This window comes from Uranotaenia lowii, chromosome 3 (genome assembly GCF_029784155.1).
Source record: "Uranotaenia lowii strain MFRU-FL chromosome 3, ASM2978415v1, whole genome shotgun sequence".
In the NCBI taxonomy this organism is placed as follows: Eukaryota; Metazoa; Arthropoda; class Insecta; order Diptera; family Culicidae; genus Uranotaenia; species Uranotaenia lowii.
Window position 1 is genome coordinate 129,351,520 of NC_073693.1, and position 26,654 is coordinate 129,378,173.

Below are 26,654 nucleotides of genomic sequence, written 5' to 3' on the forward strand. Positions count from 1 at the left end.
TTTCTAATTAAGCAGAATTATGACCTTTTTTTTATTAACTATTGTATAAAAAATATTTACAATCCTCAAAAAAATGTACTTTAGGTAAAGGATTAAAATCAACAACGAAATTAAAAAATGCGAATTGCCATGAATTGCCGCTTTGCTGAAAAAAAGTAAATAACTTAGAATTTGAAAGTTATTCAAGTTTTACTGTAAAAAAGTGTGCTAGGGATTGCTTTGAATTATGATGTGAATGACTTTCGAGCAATCTAAGAACCAAAAGAACTCCTGATTTCAAACTTTTTGATCATTTTATCGATTCTTGAATCAACAGAAAGAGCCATGTCAAGTTTCTAGAATTTTATCGACTGGCGGTCATGTTACATATACGAGAGTGACGGCTCGGCGAACGTGTTGTCAACCTTCACGATTTTATCTCGATCTTCCAGACTTTTTTGACTATCGTCAGACATTTTTTAAGGTTTCCAGGCTTCCAGACTTTTGTCATTTCTTCTAGACTTTTCGAGACTTTGGAGTTTGGATAACGTGCCGCTATTAAGCCTACCCCCATTCTGATGATTAGATTAGAAAGTGAAAAGTGAGGAATGCTTCTGTGGAGATGAGATAAAGGATATCCAGAAAATAAATCAAATTTAATAAAAAATAAATTAAAATAATAGTTGTATTCGGTCATCTTGCGTAAAACAGGGAGTTTAGTATACAACGTAAACTGCCGCTACTACTATAATTGTCCCAGGCATTGGTATAATTATCACATGAGTAATAAGTATCTGTTATATTGGGATCTGTAGACCAAAAAAAGGTCACCACCTATAATTTTTCCTAGACCATCATATTAATATTTCATAATATTTCTGTTCAATGACAAATCAACTGGACTGAGTGGACTGTTGTACTCAAAATAATGACAATCCCAATTTCAAGAAAACGTAAATAGCACTTGATGCGCTTCTTTAAACTTTCCTCCACTCGTACACTCGGAGTGTTGTGTTATCGAACATTTTTGGTCCTTCGAAGCGGATTCTCCAGTGAAATCGCTGGATGTTTTGGAGAAAAAGTTTCAGAGGGAAAGAGTAAAAATATTTCCAATTTCTTTTCTAACTTTTTTTTGTACTTTATCAAATTTCTTTTCCTATGGAAAATGCACTGCGTTCTTAGGTCTTAATTCTGGGAAATACTTCCGTTATATTTATTGCATACTTACATTCAAGCTTTCTTCAAATGTTGATCAGTTTTGAATATTTTACTGGTAATACAAAATTTCCTTTTCATAATAGCCCAAAATTTTCCAATTGGACGTATTTCTGGCTAATTTAAACGGTTCGTCTCTTTTGGTAGAAAATCAACAGTATTTGCTCCGGGATTGATTGGATGTCACTGTACAGCTTTTTGGCGCAGGATCTGGCCACGGTGTTCTGCTTGCAGGCTCGGTTAGAAGCCTTCCTTATCTTAAAAACATGAAATCCAGCTCTTATAGACTAGACAAATTTATTTACAAAAAATTTTTTTGCACTTTTCCCTTTAATTTTTAATTTTAATTTTTAACTTTTTTTCCAGGAATTGGCACAAATTTGCTCGGTTTTTGAAAAGGGAAAAGGGTTTTTACCTGGTTTATCAAATAATTGTCCGGATTGTCCGGCCCGGCTTCGAGCGAAAATTTTTCTGAAATACTTGCTTTACAAGGTCAATAATGTTGGCCTTTCTTCCGCTTCCGGTTCTCCGTTGAGTCGTCTGGACATCCTTAAGTGATTTTATAACACGAGAAACTGTGGAATTATTGATTCCCAACTGTTTTGCAAACGATCTGTGGAATGATTAAGATATTCCACGAACGCGCCCAGATTTTTTTGTCGACGTTCTTCTATTCTATTTGGAAATCATCTCAAAAACATCTTGATCGATTGTAATGAAATTGCAAGCATTACTGAGCAAATTTCACTGAAAATTTCATTGATTTCTAACCACGCAATTAGAAGTCACTCAAAAATACAATGTTGCATATTTTCCGAAAGATTGAAAAAATTCGAAACTTTTTCAAATTATCATAAAAAGTGAATAATAATTGTATTGTTATGAAGTGATTTACGGTATCTTTTTAAAATGAATTTTTTTCAACAAAAATGAACTATATGCATATTCCCGCTTTTACCGAAACGCCACTTTGCAGTACAATGCGGTCACAACGAAATCCTGCTTGCCAGTCCACCCACCTGTGAGCCCAGTTGTGTTCGTAGCTGCGTCCCTTTTCCGACGGGGCTCCATAAGCCCACATGCGTCTGTAAACCTGGCTTCGTGAGAGATAACGGCGAATGCATCCAGAAAACTAGCTGCCCATCTTGTCCCCATGCCCAGCCATCTCCACAACAATGTTCCTCCTGCAACGCTGCCGCTCAGATGAGTTTTACGGAACCTCCTGCACCGAAAATTAGCTGCGATACTTCGGGTACCAAAAATTTTAGTGAAAAGTAAAAATACTTGATTTTAAAATTTTAATTTTCCAAAACTAGAGGGACTCTGCCCAGCCAACGAAATGCAGGTCCAGTTCAAGCTGTGCTGCGAGCCAACCTGTTCCAGTGATTGCACCGGAGATGCCTGCACCTATGCACCGCATGCACTTCCGGCCTGCGTGTGCAAACCAGGATTCGTCCGGCACCATGGAGCTTGCATCCCGAAGGCACAATGTCCCCCGTCCTGTAACACTACTCCACCTCCGTGTGAGACAACAACGCCATGTCCTCCTCCTCCGCCGCCGCCGCTAACTCAGGACTTCCTGTGTCCACCAAATTCCAGCTACAGTCCCTGCACGCCCTGTTGTGAGGAAAGCTGCAACAAGAGTTGCGTTGGCGTTGCAGGATCGTGTACTGGGCCGCCGACTTGCGTCTGTGATCCCGGGTACGTGAAGTTTAACGACAAGTGTGTTCCGAAGAATATGTGTCCCGGCAATTGTTCTAGTTGCTTTCAAAAATAAATAAATTTTAGAAAATGTCCCTATTTATTGAAATGAAGGAAATGTGAGTAGTCTATCTTATTTTTAAAAGAAATTACAGCTGAAATGTGTTACTGTTACTTTTAAGAATGTAATTTCCCTTCATCAATAATGAGTTTTTGGCTCCCAAATAAATAAACTGGCAGAGGTTGTGATCTATCAATATCTATCAATCAATGCTAGTGCAGTACTAGTAATAACTGAATAAAACTCCAGCCCGTTGGTTTGGCCATCAGTAGCACGGTAATACTGGATGACAGATCATCTTACTATCACACTACTATTCACAAAATGTGAGTTCTATTTAAAGTTTGTGTGGCCGGCTAAGATACCGTAATTATACGAATATCGAGATTTTAGGGCTTTAATCATTCAAACCGCAGTATCTCAGAAACTAGGCAACGCCTACATGAAATTTTGCAGAATGATAGTTGAAATTTAAAACTAGCCTGCCACTTAAGGCACAGGAAAGCTCTATAGATTGGATCAAAAGTTATGCGATTTCTATAGAATTTCGGAGGAATGCACAGTGGTAAAAAATGTGGAAAATGTGATCGCTGCTTATAACTTTTTTGTTTAACATTTTATCTTTTAGGTGTCTTCGAAGAAGTTTTACAGTAGAATAAGCCCTATAAGAACATGTAATGATTATTTTTTATTTATCCCCCTATAAGTGTAATAAAAAATCAAACTTCTAACCCGTAAGTCCAATCTCATTTTTGTCTTGAACAAACTTATTTGAAATGTAAATTTATGAAGTTTGTCTTGAACGTTGAGTTTCTTAAACATTCACCTTTTAAGTTACAGTGTAAAATATGAAAAATCAGTTTTTTTGTCTTAACTTTTTTATGGTAATTTTGAAATCTTCAAATCATTCTACAAAGTTGTTTAAATAAACTAAATAAATATATTTTAGTGAACATTGTAAGCATGTAAAACGTAAGCTTTTAGACTTTTATTGAGAAAACGCATAAGAAATGTGCTATTTCAGCTTCAATTTTACGAACAACAGCAACTTCCGGCAGTTTACACTCTATACAAAATGATCATTTCGGTTTTGTCTATGAAACACTGTAAAAGTCGTGTGTATCCACTTTTACCCAAACGAGATACATCTATTCTGCTTTCCCATTTTTCTTTTTACCATTTTTGTTAGTTTTTCTATGTAAAACAGCAAATTCTAAACAATAAAGAAGAAGAAAAGCCCACTGTGTTGTCTGGAATGCGTTCCATAGAAATCATTGGTTTTCCTAACAAACATGGCAAAGCAAAATAGATGTATCTCGCTTGGATACAAGTGGATACACAAGATTTTAACAGTATTTTATAGACAAAACCTAAATGATCAATTTGCATACTGTGTGAGCTGTCCCAAATTGCCGATTGTTTGTTAAATTGAGGCTGAAATAGCACATTTCTTATACACTTTCTCAATAAAACTCTAAAAGCTTACACTTTACATGCTTACAATGTTCACCAAAAATATTTATTTAGTTTATTTAAACAAGTTTGTAGAAGTTTTGAAGATTTCAAAATTACCATAAAAAAGTTAAGACAAACCTGTTATTTTATATTTTATCTCTAAAAGCTACATTTACAATACTTACAATGTTCACCAAAATATGTTTTTAGTTTATACAACTTTGAAGAATGTTCTGAAGATTTCGAAATTACCAGAAAAAAAGTTATGATAAAAAACAGATTTTAAAAGTTATTTTCATATTTTACACTTTAAGGGGGGGGTAGGGTCTACGGGTAAAAATAAACACCATTTTCACGATTTTTTTCTAGAGCTATCGTTCAAATAAATGTATTCAAATTTTTTGCATTATATAAAGCATTGTTAAAAGAACATTTATTAATTTTTTCGTAGAAAAATATTGAAAAATGAGCCGGTGACGGAGCATTTTCGAGGATGCCTTTTAGAAAACAGGATTTGCGGTGGACACTGTATCTCAGCACAGAATCATCTGAAATTAAAAAATCAGAGCAAAATATTTTTAATAGATGTTTTTCTGGACCCCAACGTTTTTATTTTACTTAAAAATTTTTTTATGAAATTTTTGTGGCTGTTTGAAGTAAAAACTACGATTTTTCACGAAAAAATCCGCCATTTTTTATCTGTAAAATCTCCCCAAAGTAAAAAAATAAAAAAGGAAAAACGTTGGGGTCTGGTATTTTATATGTAGAAAACATGTTCCAAATTTTAAAAGAATCGGATAAGTAGTTTTCAAATGACGATGTCCACGGACTTTAAAAACGTGCTTTCGAGAAAAACGCGTTTGAAGTTTCTGCTCTTGCTATCTTGCAGTATTAGATTGGAGGAGATAAAGGCCTATAATTTCTACAGTTTTGCTTCAATTGACTTGAAAATTTGACACAACATTCTTGAAATGTTTTACAATAAGAAAATAAAAAAATAAAAAAATCGATTTTTTGAAAGTGTTAGACCCTACCCCCCCCCTTAACTCAAAAGATGAATGTTTAAGAAACTCAACGTACAAGACAAAGCTTCACCAATTTACATTTTAAATAAGTTTGTTGAAGACATCAAAGAGATTTGACCTACGGTTTAGAAGGTTTATCTCACTTATAGGGGGATTAATTAAAACAATGTATAGCATTTTCTTATAGAGCACATTTTACTGTTAGTTAAACTTCTTCGAAAATACCTAAGAGACAAGATGTAAAACAAAAAAGTTATTAGCAACGATCACGTTATTAACACGTTTGACCACTTTGGAATGTGCCCATATGAAAATTATATGTTATGTTCATCAACTGGTAGGGAAAGATATTTTTCTGATTAACCGTTCAAAATTCTATAGAAATCGTATATTTCGGTCCAATCCTAGAATATTGTCCCTCGCGTAACTTTTTATATCATCGATAGAACTTCAAAAAGTTATGGGAGTTCAAAGTTCAACTGACAGTGTGCCTGCTTCCCTTTTCTATACAATTATGAACGGTACTGTAAACATATCGAGACGAAATTCCATATCTTTGATTCCAGTGGAACTATTTCTGTCTTGTCTGACATGAAAACACTGTATGGAAAATCGATTGAATATTGTATATATTAATTCCATTTTGCGAAGCGTACAGTGGCTCAATTAGCCTTTGTTTGATTAGGAGAAAGTGTCGTAACGTGGCCCACGCTGAATATCTCGAATGTATGTTGAGATAAAAATCTCAACCCAATTGTCATCGTCGTCGCTTCGCGTAAGTATATTTTTCTATATGTTGTAAACTTGTGTACGCATCATTTGATTCTTTTACTTAACACTAGCTGACCCGGTGTGCGTTGCAACACCTTCCAAAAATAAATGTAATTTCAAGAAATTTCTTTTTTTTTTTCGTAGGTAGTAAAAGTGCTCCGTTTAGGCCAAGAAAACTTTTATGGAAGCCTCCCTGTTCCTCTCCCCATCCGCAAATGCTGGAAGGTGGTAGGCTCCCTCGTAATCAAAATCTCTCATATCGAATTTGGTTATATTGGTTGAGCAATACATCAACATTTATATGGAACACCCTTCGTCCATCCCCTCTCCACACTGCAAAGCAGAAGGGTCTATAAAATTCCAAAGAAACATTTCTTGTACTCTAATACCTTCCCATGATAAATTTAATTTTTTGTTACTTGATTACTTCTACACCAAAAAATTGTGTTGGAACCCCTCCCCATTTCCTATGTTCTCACTGGAAAAAAGATAGTATTTCAAATGATTATGAACCATTTCTCATACCCAAATGATTTTCCATGTCATATTTCGTTCCATTTGTTTGATAAATTCTTGGTTTATGCAAAACAGTTTTATGTGAGCTCCCCTCTTCCCTAAGTTTATCTCAAATGGTAGGAAAAAGGAGTCGCGAATAAGCATATAACCATTTATCGTATCCAAATGCTCTCCCATGTCATATTTGTTTCTATTTGCTCGATTAGTTCTCGAGTTATGCGAAAAATTGTAACGGAGCCCGCTTCTCTCTTCCTATCACTCCACTGAAAGGAGGCAGTAGTACCAACTATTCATAAAAATATTCCTCGTAACTACTCAAATACCCTACCAAAAGAAATTTTGTTCCATTTGCTGGATAAGTTTTCGAGTGATGTAAAAAATTGTATGAGTGCACCCTCCCACCTTAAAATTTCCCACAGGAAGAACAGAGGGTTTTAAAAATATCATAGAGACATTTCTCGTATTCAAATACCTTCCCATGCCAAATTTAGATCCATATGCTTAATAATTTTTTCAATTATGCTAGGAAAGTACAGGAGCTCCCTCCCCCCTTTCTATCTCTCCACAAAAAGGAAAGAACGGTATCAAATATTCCCTTTCTCGTACCTAAATACTCCTCCAATTTCGTTCCATTTGCTCGAATAGTTCTCAAGTTATGCAATAAAAAATTTAAAGAAGACCCACCCCCTCCCTGACTATATTCTTACTGAAAAAAGGGAGGAATCAAAAATTACCATAAAAACATTTCTTGTGTTGCAATACCCTCCCATGCCAAATTTGATTCGAATATCTTGATTAGTTCTCGAGTTATGTGAAAAATTGTAAGGTAGCCCCCCTCCTTCCTTCCTATCTCCCCACTGAAAGGAGGGAGGGGTATCTAATATTCGTAGAAACATTCCTCGTATCCAAAAACCACCCCATGCCAAATTTGATTCCATTTGCTTGATTGGTCTCGAGTTATGCAAACAATTGTCTTTTGTTTGGGAGGCCCCTCACCCCCTCGATGAGTTATATTGAGAAAAAATCAATAGGGGTAAGTGTTCCTAAACGCGTATGTTGGGTAATATGCGCATATAGCCGATTCACGATATGGCTAGAGATTCAACATATTTAATCAGAGCAGTTTAAAGGTAATACGCTTTTGACACATGACATGAAAAAATTAAGTTGTTAAAAACATTCAAACAAGATTTTTGTGAGTTTTTTTTAAATATATTGAACTTTAATTATCGTGTGTACAGAATCTGTAAACAAAATTGTTAATGGTTTTTCTTTCTTATTCATCTGGAAATCAGAAATTCAACAAATTGGAGCTTTTGGCAAAGTTGTAAATGATCAAATATTGGAATGAGAGACGGGTTTTGAATGCCCATATCAGGCAGGTTAAATGTCTATATCAAGAAAGAATAGATAAGTCTTATACATTTTTTACTTTCTATCATTGAAACATTAAATTTACGCTCAAATCACAATTTTATAGTGAATATAGAAGAGCTTAATACTGATGCGACAAAAATACGATATGAACAAAATATTACCATGAAATATGGCCATTTGGCATACCTACGATATATCATGCAAAAGAACTAGTGAAATTTTTAGTTTCGACAAAATTTCAGCCTTGACGTATGCTTAACATCCGTTTCTACCATTTTCAATTAAATAATATCAAAATATTGCAAGCGTAAATGAAATATAATTAAAAACATAAATGTGCGCATTTAGCCCGTCGTTTTCGGAAATCGGATATTTTGACTACTTTTATTATAAAATTATTTTCACAAACACTGTAAGAGATTTTAACAGAAAAATTGCTCTAACGTATACAAAACAGATGTCCGCTCATGTGCATATAGTTTTAAGACTCCTATCTATTGGAATATGGAAGAAAATGAGTACATACTTTCCTTAATATCCGCTTTAAGCCCGCCTCTCCCCTACAATTCAATCAGGAAGTGTGATTTGTTGTTGTTAATGCATGGATCACGACAAATCTGGACGCACTGTTTATTATACCATAGCGCTCCTAGTTGTCGGATCTAGAATTTTTTGACAATATGTACTTTGTTCGGAGAAGTTTCCTCTATTAGTGCTGCAAAACTTCATTACGATACGTTTTGTTCCAAAAAAGTTACACGTGATGGAAGCCGCGAGGCAAAAATTAATTTTGGACACTCAAGTCAAAAACCCGACGTGGTCGGGTTCAAACATCGCGAAATCGTTAAAAATGGTCAAATCAACCGTGTGCAGCATTCTCAATCGTTTCCGTGAGATGCATACTATCGATCGGCAGGTTGATACCAAGCGTCATAGTGGAATTAAGGATCGGAAAGTGCATTTGAAGGTGTTCAGAACGATCAAGGCAAACACAGGGCAGTTGGACTACAACATCGCCAAGAAATTCAACGCCGACCGGTGCACCGTCATAAGGATTCGTCTACGCGAAGGAATTCGATCCTATCGGACCAGTAAGCAACCAAATCGGACATTGAAGCAGAATTTATTAGCCAAAAGACGTGCCCGGAAGTTATACAAGAAGATTCCAATAAAGTTCGACGGAGGCATCCTCATGGATGACGAAACGTACGTGAAGATGGATTTTGGGCCGCTTTTGGCCAAAAATTTTATAAAGCCACTGCAGTGGTGCACTGCACTGGTCATGGTGATGTCCCCGGCAAGTTCGAATTCGTTTTTGCTGATAAGTTTGCAAGAAAGTGTTTGATCTGGCGAGGTATTTGCAGCTGCGGACGGAAAACCCCGGTTTTTGTGAAAAATTTTTATTATTTTTCCTTTAAAGTGCAATAAAAACTCTACATTTTAAGTATAAAACATTTTTTTTTCGTTTACAAAGCTCCGAGAAAGATTCGTTTTAATGCATCCAGATTTTGGTTGATCCATGCTTTATTATAGACTATTTTAATTGAATTAAAAATTAATTTTATCATGGGTGCAAGGAATCACCTCAATATTACAAAGTTGATGATCATTGCTTGCATGCTATCTGCTAAAGTATGGAGTAAAAACCGCACTTCATTATGAGTCCTGGCTGTGTAGCATTCAAAATCAAAACATTGAAAACTCAACCGGTTTCTCGAAGTGGCGAAAACGGCAAATATGTCTTAGGAAAATCGTATTTTAGATAAGTCCTTTCGATAAAATTAATCGTTTCATTCTTGTTTAGAGGTTAGGGCTGAGGCCTTTCGGTTAGGAAGTGTTCGTAAAGAACTGTCAACATATCCTAATAAGGCTTATAAGATACTTTTTATTTTCAAAAAGTTTTTATTTTACGGTTGGTGTTTCTAGGAAAAAAATTGCTTCTTCTAGTGTGCATATTCCAATTTTATACACATCTTTTTTTATTTTTTTTTTGTCAATTTTTCTATTTTAATACGATGACAAAGTTCATTTAATACGATAATTATTAAATGCTTAACTCCAAAACTAAATCATCAACGTAGCTAACCGGAATCAGGTCATGCCCCAACTCGTTGTATCAACAAAATCCCATAGTTGATAAGCAAAAACAAACCGGTGTTTGCGGTCTTCATGTTCCGATTTTAGGGCTGATAAGAGTAAGTATTGATTAGCCCAAATGTTCAAAACATTCGCCGCATCAGAAGCTTTTTGCTGCCGCTCAAAGTTAAATAAATCGCATTATCAATTTGTTTCTTTCAACAGATAACCGATCCTACCTACCGCATGTTTTACTGTGCCAATTTTTTTTTTATTACAGCCTGACTTACAAATAAAATTTTTGCGATTATTAATTTTGCATCTTATTTTTTTTTATTTTCAGACATGGCACAAAAGTTGTTTCAAATGTCACGAGTGCGGAATGACACTGAACATGAAAACATACAAAGGATTCAACAAACTGCCCTACTGTGAAGCGTAAGTATTTTTTATCTTTTGCTGAAGTTTTGTTGAATATTTATGAAATAATTTGAAAATGTAATATGAAAGAGATTTAAAACTTGAAATCGAGTGAAAAAAAACATTGTTAAAAATACGAATTTTCTAATATGCATTATGAAACATTTCTACTTAAGCATTTGTGTATTTGCATTTTGCTGTAAATTCACAAATAATCTTAAATTCCCTAAGAATTTGCACATGATTTTTTTTTATCTTGCCTCCCTTGGGGACGAATATATTCTGTGCTCTAGATTATCGAATTTTTCTGAAACAATTTCCTCGACTGACCCCGTTAGGGATGTCGACAAAATCCGGGAGTGGGCGAAAAATAAACTTACTGGAAAATGTGCAGACCCGAGGTTTCCAGTGAATTGAAATAAATTAAATAATAATACCCATCTACCATGCAACCGCAAAACGGTAGGAAAAAAAAGCGGGACGAACCAAAACAAAAAGCTGAAAATCAACCAAAACGATGGTGTGCCGATGCATAAAAAAGGTTTATGTATGTCTACCAATTCTGGGTTCTACCATTCCTATATACGATACGGCACCGTATAAGAGTGCATTAGGATTGATGGGAGAGGTGCGGGTGGAGAAAGTGTAACTGAAAGAGAGCGAAAATGTGAGACAGCAAAAAACAAGAACACATCAAAAGGAACTCGAGCACTACCTACTAAATGGGAGAGCATGGATGGATGTCTGCCGGCATGCATACATTGCCTATGTTGGTGTATGCTTATGGAGAAAGATGGGGGTGGGGGCGGCAATGATGCGACTGGAAATCGCCCGGTTATGATGGAATTGAGAGCGAGGTCTTCGGGGATGCATCATCTAGTAAGTTGCAGTGCACTGCAAACTCCCCCACATGATGACGGGTTGGCCTGGACTGGACTAGAAATGCAACATTATGACTTATGATGGACGCAGCACAGTGGGCTAGAAGTAATTTGTAAAGGTCAAAAAAATTTTTCTGTTTTTTTTCTCAAATAAATAATATGTGATTTACAGAGCTGTCAGATATGTATTTCCTTTTTCACAAAAAAAAAAATTGAGACTAGATTCATAAGTTTTATTTTCTTTACAATTATCTAAAAGTTAAGCTTCTAATGCTTGTTTTGTGGCAATACATAGAGCACTTGGGTATGTGTTCAAAATAAATGCTGAAACAAAAACTATGTGCTGACAGTCAATATCAAGTCATATCATATCAAATATTTCATATATTTTTGACATTTTTCCTTCAAAATTTAATGTTGCAATTAAACTTTGAGTATGAAATTATTCAATACTTCAGTTTTCCACCTTTTCGATGCATTTGAAAGTAGTCTTGTAAATGTAAATTCAGTCGAATTGCAGGGAAATACCTTACATCTAACATAAGGTTGCCAGGATTTTTTTACAGCACGGGGGCTATGTTATCTAAAAACCTGGCGAAATCCGAGCTATATCCGGAAAAAAATGGTCAAAACCTGGGAATCACTCAACATAAATCAAGAGAAAAAAAACTTGAAAGACATTTTTTTTTTCATCAACATTTATCAGCAGATTTTAAATCGTATTTTAGGCTTTCAAAAAACCTTTCATCATTATTTTTGTTAAACTTGCGCAAAAAAATTCGTTTTGAACGCATAAAATAATAAAAACCACAACACAATTTGTTTTTTTACTTTGATTTGAAAATGAGAATAAACCCAGAAAAAATCCGTGCTTTTGCAATGAAATTCGGGCAACCGGGCCTAACCGGACTTTTCCCAAATTTTAAATTAAATATTCGGGTAAACCCAGATAAAACCGTTCAATCTGGCAACCTTAATCTAACATGATCCACTCAACCATAACTAGACATTTCAGTTTTCCTTATTTAAGGTTATAAATATAAAATTTTCAAGCTCTAAGCTGCACATTTTTGAATTCCTTTTGGCTTCTTCTAGGTTCCATAATTTTCTCGACACTTGTGTTTGTCTACCAGTTTGAGATATATCTAAATAACATAGTTACCACTGTTGTCGTAAAATTATTAAAATACTGCATGAGAGCTTTTTTAAGTCTCTCTTAAAAATTCCGCGTAACTTCTTCTTTTTTTTATTTTTAAAGCATTTTGGATATTTGTTTGGGAACATACTTTGATAAACATGTCTTCGGTAATCACCGAAAAAACTTTGAAGCCAAATTTTCAACAACAAAAAACATAATACTAACGAGCTAAGAATTTATCAAAAATCTATAAAGACGTATGGTCCGACACATATAGATTATACTAAGGTTGCCAAAATTTAAGCTTTGATTATGTAAATCTATGAAATTTTCAGTGAAGCTACCTGGCAATGTAATTTTTATATGTGCTAATTTTTGTGATGTTCTGTCAAGTGGACTTGAAATAGCGTCCAATGCAGAAGTTTTTCGACTTAAACGAAAACGAAGCATGTTTTTGAGGATTTTTTTTAGACTTTGAATAACGGAAAACTAAAGTGTTGTAGGTGAATATTGTCCAAGAAACATATTTGAGTTACATTACAGGTTTCCAAAACTATAAATTTTGTAAAAATCGGTTGAGAAACAAGAGAGATACATATAGAGGTTTTAAGCGAGCAGTGTCAAATTGGCATATTAGGGATTTTTTCCTGGACTTTCAGGATGCAAAATGTACTGATGGAAAATTAAAGAATTTAAGAATTCATTGAGTTTCCCCGAAGATTTTACTTTATTTGGATGCACCCGAATAAAGTTACGAGCCGCCAAACTTCCAATAGTGTCACATTGCCACTCAAGAGCGGATTAGGGTTAATATTTGGGCAACAAGTGCGTCATCTATAATGCACACTATTAACCACCCTTTTTCTCAAATCAAGGCAATTTTTGATTACGTTTTCTGTTTACTGAAGCTTGACCTTAAAAATAACTCAAATTTAGAACTTGGTCAAAGTTATAACAAATTTAGCTGATTGTCTTTTTCGGCATAAAAACAACATATTTGACTTTTTATCACTCCTCCACAGTTTTTGCATAATGGCACGATTCCAGATCCAACTTAAACACTTTGTGTCCTCAAGTACTACAGATTAAATTTCTCAATTTTTCTCCTTGTTTATCTCCGGGAAATACAGGCAAGACTTGACAACGAAGAGTTTCTGGTTGGAAACCGACCAGTAATAGCTAAAGGGTTTGTTTTGCTGTCCATTACGAAATTTGTCGAAATTTCTCCCCAATAGCAGTCCAAATGTTTTGCGCACGATTTGACCACCGTATTTTGTTTATTTTACCGTTGGGCAGCTTTTTTTACCTTGTAGAATTGAAGTCAATGCTGTTTATCAGTCAGCTAGACAAACCAGTCAGAAAGAACCAGTTCCCAAAAGCTTCCCAAACGCTCTAAACTTTACTATGGAGGATTTCTATGGCGCTTATTTTTGATTATTATCTCCCATTCAGGATGCCACATGACTCTTTGACGTTTTGTTATTTAAAAAAAATTAAACAAAAAGGTGAAAATTTTCGATGAATTCAAAACTCATATTACTATGGCTTTTTCCTTCAGAGATCTAAACAAAGTGAGTAAAATCAATGTTTAGGTCTTCTTCTAGTATTTCAAACATTTTTTGAAAAAAATATTTATAACTACTAAGCGGTAAATTGAGTTTCATATACTGGTGTTCTTCTTGCCATTTAAAAGAAACCTTAGTATTTTAGTAGTTTTTGAACGAAAAAGTGTTATTTTTTCAAAAAACTTACATACATTCAAAATAAATGTTGAAGATATTTGTAAACTAAATTTATGAAATTTTTGAAATTATTCTTAAACGGAATAAAACTGATTGAGAAAAATGGAATTTTATTCTGTTTTCTGTTTACCAGAGTAATTAATTTGAAGTTTTTTTTTCTGGAATCAGCGGAGTGTTTGAGTTGCTTATTGTACTGGAAGAAAATTTAAATTATTTAGATTTTTTATAGATTCATTCAAAAGTCGTATTCCGTTTATGAAAAATGTACTTCCGAAATTTCTGCTCTTATGTGACAGCATGAACATTTTTCGTAATTTTTTTTGTAAAAGATATATTTTTACTTCGACATATCTTGCGAAGTTTTGCCCAATAACATGAGGAGCTAATTCTCATTTTATTATATACATGTTCCCAAACGCTTCCCAAATGCTCATAAACCATGGATGGCCAAACCATGACCCGCGGGCACAATTAACTTTTCATGGCCCTCGAGGCTCTTTTTGGAAAAACCATGTTTTAAGAATTTTACGTTTTTTTGGTCTGCGTAGATATAGGTATCATTTGCATAAATATATCTGAATCTACACTAGCTGAATTCAAAACGAAGATCTGAAAATATTTTCGAATTGATAAAAGTTAAAAAAAATTATAAAACTAATATCGAGAAAACATGCTTTAAAATGGTTGTGTTTGGCCATTTTCCATAAATTTTTCGATCATTTGCAATTTTCTTCTGAGCATAAAAATATGCGAATATTATTTTAAAAATCTGAAAAAATCACCAAATATAATTTGAAACGACAATTGATTGGCATTATTTACCCAAAGTCGATCATTTTTGGCTCTGAGGGCCTCATATAATTTTACAAAAAAAAGTAAACGTCACTGAATAAAAAATCAATTACAATTAAAAATTTAAATTATTAAAATTTTACGGTATTTGGTACATTATCTGTGAAATCCATCACACATTTTTAATGTTTTCCGATTGGGTTTTGGTATTTACATATCGTTGGTATGAACAGCATTCAAGCGGACTCTAGTTTCAATATTGATAATTTTGGATAACTTCAGAAAGATATTATCTCGTATCGAAATCGTTTCAAAATTGCAAAAACATAATCATATCATATCATCTCAATTGAAATTATACTTTTACAACAAATTCAACGATTTGTAACTTGAAATCTATTTCAACATCTTCGGTCATCCATCAAAATTTAATAACTTTTGTAAATTATGAAAAATATCGATAGTTTGCTCTGTAATTCTTTTCCAATTTGTTGTTTTTCGCTAAGCTTTAACAGAATAGGGTTTATTTATGAAAATAAAACCAAATCCAAATACATTTTAATTGACAGCTAAGTAGTACAGTTCAACTAGAACCGGTTTGGTACTGATACATCTCTCAGAAGAACGACGTTTTTTAGTAAAGGTTCAATGATTATAAAACAATAAAATTGGTATGCATCCTGTTTATAAAAAGCTTTCTCAATATACTTGCCAAATCGAGATACTGGAAAATTCGAAAAGAGTTGGATTGAGTTGAGATTGAGGTTCGTTCATACTTTAAAAAATCAGCATTATTTATAATACAGGTTCCTTTCGTTTTTAGCAACACGCTCGAAAATTTTGTTTTCAAAAATCGAACGGGGCCAAAATCGAACGGTTTTTTTCATCAACGTTTTTCTTACTTATTTATAAGAATAAACCATTGTTATTATTATTAACTCAATTTTCCTTCATTTTTGATAATATGTAGTTATTTTTTGTTATTTTTTTTATCATGATTTAGACACATATATAGTTTTTTTATTATGTTGAGAATGTTTGTTATTTTTATTATATTTGTTATTTTTTGGTCATTTTTCACCTTATTTTAGATATTTTTTGTCACTTTTATTATTTTGTTTGTATTTGTTTTTTTAAATGTTTATGTTTTTCGTGATTTTTGAGTGCTTTCGAATTAAAAAAAAAATATTTTGTTATTGTTTTTATATTTCATAAACATTCAAGAACTTAAAAATGTAGAGCGCTGATGTGGTCTAGTGCAGGCTTGGCAAAAGTCATCGTCATGAGGCGTGAAGCTGTGACTGTGAAGCCTCTTGGTCCGTCAAACTCAATTGACTGTTCCTTAACGACCAGTCACTTCGTTTGCCAGTCATTCATTCCCCAGTCATTTGAAGCTAAAATAATAACCTAGTCAAGCAATCGCTTTCAAACGACCGATGACGAAAAAGAAACGCATTTATTATTATTCTTGCTCCTGCCAGCAAGCTCGTTTCCAGTTTTTTATTTCTATTGTTGCTCTCTGCCAGCAAGTCGTTCAATTAGTTGTACCTGCCGTCAGCAGCCGATCAAAGTGTGAAGAGATTTGCCAGTCACTCTCAGGAGAAATTTGACCATGTGTAGGAGCTTTTCCAGTGATGGAGAAATGTTGATTGTTGTCGTGCTTTGTCCGTCATGCGAGTAATGAGGCTCCGTCAATTGAGCACAGTGCCAGTCGTTTAATGAAACAAAACTAGTCGGGTCAAGCGTGACGGGCGAAATTTACCATCACTGGTCTAGTGGATAGGCTGGCGCGAGTCTGGTAACCCAGGCGTACTGGGTTCGATTGCCGGTATCGGCAAGAAAAACTTTTGGGTTCGAATCCCATAAGTTGCCGACAGGTAAGATGTGTTTCATTGTGTAAATAATTATATATTTCAGAGGGAATGCATCTGGGGTAAATCTGAAGAGACTATTGCAAGCGGAGTGGATTGCCAACCATTGTAGGTCTCTGAAGGTTGGATGCCTTCTCGAAGCAATTCGAAGGCCAAGCCACACAGACATAGGCTGGACCTTGCTACCGATGGGGTAACCACCCAGCTAACATGAAATCGTAATAGAAATGATAATCCAAATCGAATATTTAGACATTTTCAATAACCATCGTAAACAAGTTGGTATTGAGTGATTTTCTATCATTCAATTACGACAAGCTTTGCCCAAAAAAAGTTGAATCGGATAGCAGTTTAGTCAATTCGTAAATATGTCTCCAAATAGTTGAGAATATGCTAATTCGACATTTACGATTTGAGTGAACTGATTTACGATAAATGGGCGATCCTTCCTTCTTTCTTCCTTTGACCGGTTCGTGAACAGAAAATCTTACATATAGAGCTATAGCGCGAATCATTTCAACTGATGAGTTGGCATCGTGGTAAGATACCCGACAGACAACTCGGAGGCTGGAGTTCAAATCTCGGTCGGGGAAATTTTTTTTTTTTTCGTTTTATTCAAATTACTTCAAATCGTATATTTTGCTTTTTGAGGGGAAATCGAATCGTTAAAATCTTGTCATTGTAGATATATCGCCTCCACTTTTATAGCTATATGCTATTTTGGTAAGTTTAATACAATCTTTTCATCTGGTATATTCGTTTGATTAATTCTGTTGTTCCTGCGATATACCCTCTTAAATGTTTGCTGGGCATACATACATACATACATACATTCAAGAACTTAAAAATGTATTTATGGTAGGGTTGCCATCCGTCCCGCAAAAGCGGGACATGTCCCGCTTTTTTGTTGAATGTCCCGCTGTCCCGCTTTTTCCTCAAAATGTCCCGCTTTTTTTCTTGAAAAACTTTTACAAAGTTCACTAACTTACACTTGAAAAAATCAAACTTTAGCCTCAATTTGAATTCATTGGTTCAACACAGAAAAGGTTTCCAAAACTTTTTTTTCTCAAAATAGGCATCTTTTTTCATATTTCATACAAGGCATTACTGAATAACTCTTATGTTCTTAGCATTACAGAAAGATTTTGAGTCAGTATGAAGAAAATATTGTGTAGGTTGCTTTCAAATGATTGAATATCTTTATTTTTCGCCGGTATCTTAATTAGTATACATTGATGGAAGTTTTCTTGAGTTTTCGAATGTTTAAAAAAAATTTGAAATATTTTTGTTTTTACACAATGGTTTTATACACGGTATCAAATACGCCGTTGACTTGTAAAGCTTATATTTTATATATATTTTCTTTTAAATAACGTGTTAATTCGCGAGAAACGTGAAAATTAAACGTGTGTATGACAAAAACCATGGAAAATAGAAGTCATATACAAAAAAACTGAACAAAATCATTCCGCGTGATAAAAAAAACCTTAGTGTACATTGAACAACTTTGGATGATGTTTGCTTATACAATCAAGCTGTTTTTAATTTTTTTTTTAAGGAAAAAAAAGATGTTTTGAAGAGTTTTTTAAATGTCCCGCTTTTTTCGGCTGTGTCCCGCTTTTTTATCGTGAAATGTCCCGCTTTTTTCTGAAAGTATCTGGCAAGCCTAATTTATGGTGTTTCCGATCAGAAATTATATCTAGATGAGATATTTTGATAATCAATTTTTTTCCTATCAAAATGAGATATAATTTTGTACTCATGGGATGTTAAAATATCTCAAATTATAATAAAAAGTCCATGCAAGCATAAATATACTCCTGACTTGTACTCAAATTTTCATGCAATGTTTCCAACTTGAACAATTCTTGAAAAGTTTGAGTTCCAGCCGGGAGATTTGAACCTCGAGGTTCAACTTGCAGGTTGATAGGTGCGCACGCTACTACAGAACCATGACTGGTGCATTGGAATGAGACCTTCAAACTTCCAATAAAAGTTTTCGAAGCATTTGCTGGTCCGTTAGAAACAAAAAACTGATTGTGTCAAAAGAGATATAATTTTTTTTTTTCGAAACGACCAAAACGAAGTTTTTTTTATATCAAAGCTATATCTGAATAAGTTAATAATATCTCATTGAGATGGGTTCGTGTAACAATTTTGATATGCTTTCCTGATTGGGTTTTTCTTCATTATATTGGTCCTGTTATATCGAAAAATATATGGTAATGTCGTTCCAAAAAACCGTTCGATTTTGGCACATGCACCAAACTCGGATGTTGCCAAAATCGAATGTTGCCAAAAACAAAAGGGGTCTGTATCTATAACTAAAGTTCGTTAAAAAATATTCTTTTGAATGTCAAAAGCTTGTAAACGTTTCTTTTTTCAAAAATTTCATTCTGCGTTTTAATTTGTCTACCAAATTTTTCTAAGGAGAACAGTGAACTTCAAAACTTTTGTCAATGGGTGATCATTTTTTTATATTTGGAGACCATAAAATTAACTTAATGTCCATTGTAATCACTGCTTTGACATTTCTGGGATGGATAAACCGAGGAGGTTTTTAATCCCTTGAAAAGTTTGACGCACATACCTAAGTTGCGAGGAATAATTCATTTCGTATTGCGTAATATTTCCACTATTTTTTCAAATGAAGCAAAGTTTGTTAAAATATGCAGGCAAGAAAAATGATTTATTAAGGTGAATCTATTCTCGATGTGACATAGGCAAATGTTTTTTTATAGCGTTTTCAAAAATCCCGTATTATTTGTTTTCTTTGAATGCTCTAGAACAATTTGTTTGTTTTTGGCTCGCCAGCTCATCTCATTTCTGAAAATTGGCCAGCCTGTTGAAAATGTTGGCCACCCAGGCTCTAAACTCTAATATGAAGCATTTTGTGACGCTAATGTTTGGTTATTATCTCCCATCAACCATCTTCTCAATAGTAGAGGGATGAATGACCCCATAGAAATTAAAATCCCAATAATCAAATAAATAAAAAATAAAAATTCTCAATAGTTAGTGATTATACCGTTGGTAGAGATGGCGCTAGTTGACTAGAGCTTTCTCAACCAGGAGCCTATGGTTCGGGAATGATGAGCTGGATGTCGCTCTATCCTCTGCTTAGGAAGTATCATCAGATCATCAGTGGTTGAAGTATCCGGCATCCACCAAGTTCTGTAAGGTGTCCGTTTTCGACGCGGCGAACTATCGTTCTCTGAACACGCACGTTTCAAAACGGAGTAGCTTCATTGTTTTCGACATTACAGAAAAAAGATGGATAGGTGTTCATGCTTTGGTAAAACTGCGGTGAATCCGTGTACCCATGATGGAGAACTTACATACATACAGTAGTGGACAAAATAAAGTACGCACTTGCAATCAACTTTATCAGGAATCTTATATTAAACACCATAAAGGCACAAAACTATCAGTCAGCTGGGGAAACGAACTATGATCATTTTCAAAATAGTTGGTCAACATTTTATCGGATTCGCCATTAATATGCTTTTTTGAAATTTGGAAAACGTCAGTTCTCAGAACTGACAACTGCCTTCAAAATTTTCCGTCTCATACAAAGACTGCAAAGGTTATCTAGCAGAGTATTTTGGACCCAAATAGAAGTGTCGCCAAAAAACAAATTTGCGGTGGAGGAAACTCTATCAATTTTAGCGCTAGATCGGTGCATTTTTGAAGAGAATTTTTCTTAGAATCCTTCGATATTTGCAACGTAAGATATGTTAACCTTCCAAAGCCGTTCGCTAAATATCCGTTTCGGGGAAATATGAGTTGTAATTTGATTTCGTTCTCCTGGCTGTAAATGTTAACCGATTTTGACGATATTATATTCATTGTGTAGGTAATTTATTCTAATTACTCAACATTTCAAAATAAAGTCGATATGTATTACCAGGTTTTCAGAAACTGGTTCAGAAAGTTAAAAGTCCGAAAAATCGATTTTATTTTTAAAATACTCATAACTTCTGACAGCTTTTCTGTATTTAATTATTTCATTGATGTTTGAAATTGTCAAGAATCCATCTATCCGACAATGTATAGATATGTTGGGGTCCAATGAAAGTTTTTACCGCTATGACAGATCTTCCGGTAGAAAAAAGTCTTACTTTAAAAAAACGACATCCAGTTTTGGCTTTGCTTAGCTGTATTTCATTTCTTAATGAACCGATTTCAAAAACTTAAATTTTAGTTTTTTGGCGTTAATTTGATCATTATTTTCATAGAACATACTTGGTCTGTCAAAACTACCAGTTCATCAGTATATTGAAATGATGGTAAAGATGTTTGAAATGTGCGCTTCGGGTCATATTGACCCGAACGGCTTTGGAGGGTTAAGAAAGCATTAGTTTATCATTATCAACCTTGTGATAAATGCTTGAATAAAATTCTATTCATCCTCAATCCAGGCATCGTTCTCCTATTTGTTGCCCTATCATAAGATTTAACAAATGTGTCCTTTTTCGGCTGCAGACAGCTCTAAAAGCCATAAATGTTAGTAAAAACCTTGTTCACTGACAGGGGGCGATAATAACCAACAAATTGCAACGGCCGCAAATTGCTTGCTGCAATAAACGTTCGTATATTGGAAATATATATTTAAAAAAAAACATGCACCAAGTTCGATCACGACTTAGATATAAGGTCATATTTGCAGATCCAAATTTGGACCGAGACGACCTAGAGTAGAAATAAGAGTAGGTAGTAGGTAGTTGCTCCCTTCGCCAACAAATACGGATTGTAGAGGTAATTCGAAAAGAAAATTGATTCGAATCGTGCGCCACAGCGGATCGGAACAGATATGGGATTTGGATTTTCACACTTGGCTATTGGCGTCGTCGATCGTTGAAAACTTATCGCCTTCACCTACCGCAGCTGCCACAATCTTAACGGAATTGACAGCCAGAGCAAAAGCGCCATAAATGTTGCACTTTTGGCATACTTGTAGTTCGACAGCACCGAAATGTGGCACACGATAAATGCCCTTATATGATCATCATATCGCATCGAATGCCGGTTTTGCGCGATCCATTTTCAAGCGGAGTATCTCATTCGAGTCCAAAAAAGGTTTAAAGGTGCACTTTCAACGGTCAATAAATTCACAAAACATAAATATTTGGTTAAATGAGTAAAAAAAATTTAATTTGAAATTTGTTATGCTTTGTTTGTTCTCTATCCATCGATAGTTTTTCAAAATTATTGTAAAGTTTTTTATTAAAATAGGTTTAAGTTTTTAACAAATTTCCCACATGTGCATCCTTCAATACAAAATCAACCGAGAAAAACGAAGCTATCTAAAGCGTTACAAATCACCACATTTTCCTTGCAGCTTCATTTAGTATTCATAGGCGTCAAACAATCATAGGCAGAACAATAATGTCGGGGAGCAAGAATAAGCATAACGAGAAAGACGCACACGCACACACCTACACATATTAGTTGCATAGTAAATAGTAAATCGCCTCCCCACCTTCAACAAACCATACTGGTTACGGTGGGGGCCCGGTTGTTTGTGGATTTATGTGGAGCACACATTTCATTCATGACGACGACGACGACGCCACCATACAAGTTCCGTTCGTCGACCGGCTGAACCGATGCATGACGACGACCGACGTTATATGAAGATAATCTGGCGATGCTGCCTCTTTTCGTAGTAGCCAATAGCAGGGTGGCCACAGAACCGGGAAAACCGGGAAAAAACCGGGAATTGAAAATCGAACCGGGAAAACCGGGAAAAAACCGGGAATTTAGATCCAAAACCGAGAAAATTGACAAAAGGAAACCGAAATTCAGTTGTTGGTTCCAAGATCAAGGATTCAACCCAAAATTTAAAATTCAGAATTATGATTCCAATTTCCAAGACAGAATTGAACAGTACAAAAAAATGTGTAAGAGGAATATCATAAGGTATTTAATTTTTTTCTCTACTTTGATCTCTCTTCAATTACCCCTCTAAATTGAAAAAAAAAAAATCACAAATTTTACCTAAACCCGCAGTTTAAAACTGTCTCCAAGATCAAGATGGGAAATTCAAAAAGTCTCCTAAATATTTTTCACGTATCGCACATCATGATTCTTTAAAAAATAGTATCGATCAAGTAAAAACGAACGAATCAAAGTTAATTTTTTGTTTCAAATTTGGAAATTTTTAAAAGATGCTAATATTCTAATTTTCGAGTCATAATATTTAATTCGAGAGTTAAACACAAGACAATCATCTTAACGCGCAGCAGCTTAATAATAAAAAATTTAACATTGCTGAGTTAAAAAGGAAACCATCTCATGTTTGAAGAAAAAACCATATTTTTTTAAGTTGTACTTTCAAAATTAACATTTTTCCATAACTGATCATAATTTATTCAGAAAATTTCGAAATTGAAATAAAATAGTAGAAATATGAAATTTTAGTAACACTGTTCAGAATTTTACGAGCTTTTTCATGAGGGTGTGTTTATGTCGGTAGAAGACACTAAGTAAATTATTAAAAAATGTTGAAATAATTCAACATTGCATAGTACTTAACTTCAAATATACATATTTGTGTTTCGAGTAAAGCATTTAAACAAAATAACAAAATATTGCGATAAAGTTGATTATTTTTACTTTTTTTTTCGATGGTACAAGGCAATTCAATCTACGTTTTTCCGTTTAAAGTTGGATTAAGATATTTTGTCTGTTTTGAGGGCGACATTCAAATATGCAGTTTGGTTTTTTTCTGCTAGCTCTATTGTTTTAAATTCAAGGGTTAATTTTTGAAATTTTGTATCAACATTTTAGAACTTTTCTAAAATACTGAAATCGATGGTTTCGAATCAATGATCAACTTCTTCGGAGACCTCGAGTAAATAAAATTTCTGAGAAAACTGAGGCATCCTCTATGTTTATTCATCACAGTATGGTAAAATATGAGAATTAAAAGATTTTTGGATTTTGCTTAAATCAATATAAATCAAATATTTTTCCAAAGCATAAGTCGAAAAAATTCGCAGTCTCCAACAAAGTTGATAATGAAATTTTAATCTTTGATGCCAAATGCTCATAAATATTCTTCAATGATGTCAAAAATAGTTATATTTTTTCTATTGTATCTTTAACACTTCAGGATTTTTTTAAAGTATTATTTCTTTGAAACTAGGAATTCCAGGTAATATATTAATCCTCTATCAAATGAAGGATAATAAATAGATTTCAAATCAGTTTTTGTTTTTTAAAGAGGGTTGTCGATTTATTAGTTATCAATAATTGATTTAGCCCAAAACTTAGTAAAACCCAATATCACTAGATTTGGTAGGATCTGACAAATGATTCCAATTCAAGACGGCAAAATTAATTTTTAAAGCAATGGTTTGGCATTTTATAACTAAGCTTATAGTAAAAAAAAAAATATGTACACTGTGAGTCTCTTTGGTTTTTAAAACCTTATTCTTACACTTTTCAAATAGGTTTTTGCATAAATCCTTTTTGCATGTGTTTGCAAAAACTTATAATATTTTTCTCCCTGATACAGAGGTTGTTTCCAATTAAACACTACAAAATATGTTATAACTTTATCATTAACCGGAACAGTTATTTGTTCATAATTTAAGCCCAAAAAACTGACTCAAAATGAAAATATATGTTGAACAATTAACTGTAACTTTTTTCACTGTAATCCAATCCACATTTTTCTGCATAACAAAGCTAACCATCAACTGAATGAACTATAAAAACGTTGAGATTTTTTTTTTCTATGCAAAAATATTTTATTTTGCAAATAAATAGATCTCTGTAAATTATGTTTAAAATTACTTTTTTTAAACTATAAATATATGCAGTGGATAAAGATTTTTTTTCTTTAGAACATTTATGGCTGCTACAAAATATCATTGCTCCTTTGTAAATTTCTTTCAAAATTTTCAATTTCAATTTTAAACCAAAATTTTATCTTAGACTTAAAACTCGTAGGTTCTAAAGTCCGTTTTTAAATAGTATAGCTAGTTTAATTCAAATTTTAATCCATTTAAACTGCAATATTATAAATTACAATTTTACTACGCTATGAAAATCAAAAATAAATTTTTCTTATTCTTATTGATTTAGAATAATATATTAAGATATCATAATTTTGAATTCTTTATGCATTTTGTTTAAATATTCATTTCAAAATTAAAATCCTTAATTTGAAATAAAAAAATACAATGGGTAAATCTGAATTGAATAAATGTTTTTAATTTTTCTTCATCTCAAACTTTGATATGCTGTTCAAAAATCCATCCAACTGTTAATTAGAGACGATGCAACTCGTTGTCCATATTTTTTTTAAACTATTAAAGTCAGAATTCCATGTTCTGCATTCAGAACATAGAAGCGATTCAAAAACAATGTGCGGGCTATATGCGCCTATTGAGCAGAACACTGATTTAATCAAACATCACATCGAATATATGTACAAAAACTATATACACGTGTGCAGGCATCTGTTTTCTATACATTGGAGTAATTTTTATGTTAAAATTTTCTTCTGTTTCTAGGAAAATGATTTTATTATAAGTGTTGTCTAAAATGTCGAACCTCAAACCGTGCGGGCTAAATGCGCCTATTTATGTTTTGAACAAAATTTCTGTTTTTTGGGCAATATTTCCGTATAATTTCATTGCAACTGCTAGAAAGTAATAATTTCCGTACGACAAAGCTGAAGTTTTATAAAAATCTATGTATATTATAATTTCATGGAATAAAACAAAAGTTAGGGTTGCCATACTATGGAGGCAGTTCATCCATGAGAAAAACTTTATCAAATCTGTTTTTAGATCTTTAATTCTCTCTTAAGATGTTATTCAGAGCTTAGATTTGAAGGTTCAATGATAATAATCATTTATTTATTCTATTTAACCTGTTATTTTAGGATGGAGGCATTTTACAAACATGATGGGGGCATACATAAACACTCTATTATTCCTCTATATGATCATTATTAAGCCTCCACAAAAGCTGAAATATGTTTAATTTCTGAAGTTCATTTTAGTTAAAAACATAAACCATCCTAGTTTTTGTTTAAGCTTCTTCACGTATAATTTTTAAAGTCGAAATATTACATCAAAATGTATCAAAACCTTGTATGATTTTTTAAATTTTTTTGAGTTTGTAAATTCATAAAATTCTTTCTTGCCTTATGTTCTAAGCGTTTCACCCTCAAAATGCATTGGTCAGATAAGCTGTCTAGTCAGCCATTTCATCAAACGGCCGTACGGTCATTTAACCCGATAGGCCCATTTAGGAAACCTTTCCCTTTATTTATTACAACAAGTCGTAAAACTTGATTTCTTTAGTACGAGTTGTAAATTTAACCAATGGGGCTTGGCGGGTTGGATAATCACGTCGAGTGCTGAAAAAGTCGTTTTTCACGAGTGGCATACACAATTTATGCTAATTCGAGAAATTCCTTTGAAAATCAATCGGTTGACTTACAAGAATTGCATCTTTACACAAATAACTACATGTTAATGACCATGCAAACAGTAGGTATCGATAATTATCGTTTTTTGATACAGTTTTCAGAGTCTGAAAGTTAACTGTGCCAAAACTCAATTGTATAAATTTATTGTTTTTTTACAATTATTGGCCTATTAAGTATAAAAAA

General features: G+C 33.6%; 1 protein-coding gene across 5 annotated transcripts in view; it reads left to right on the plus strand.

Annotated features, from left to right (window-relative positions):
- The window catches only part of LOC129750795 (LIM and SH3 domain protein Lasp), a 254,186-nt gene that overhangs the window by 114,961 nt on the left and 112,571 nt on the right, over positions 1-26,654 (plus strand). For all 5 annotated transcript variants that reach the window (XM_055745872.1, XM_055745868.1, XM_055745869.1 and 2 more), the window contains one exon: positions 10,520-10,614. In XM_055745872.1, the coding sequence (XP_055601847.1) occupies positions 10,520-10,614 (95 nt within the window). The remainder of the gene's footprint in view (positions 1-10,519; positions 10,615-26,654) is intronic.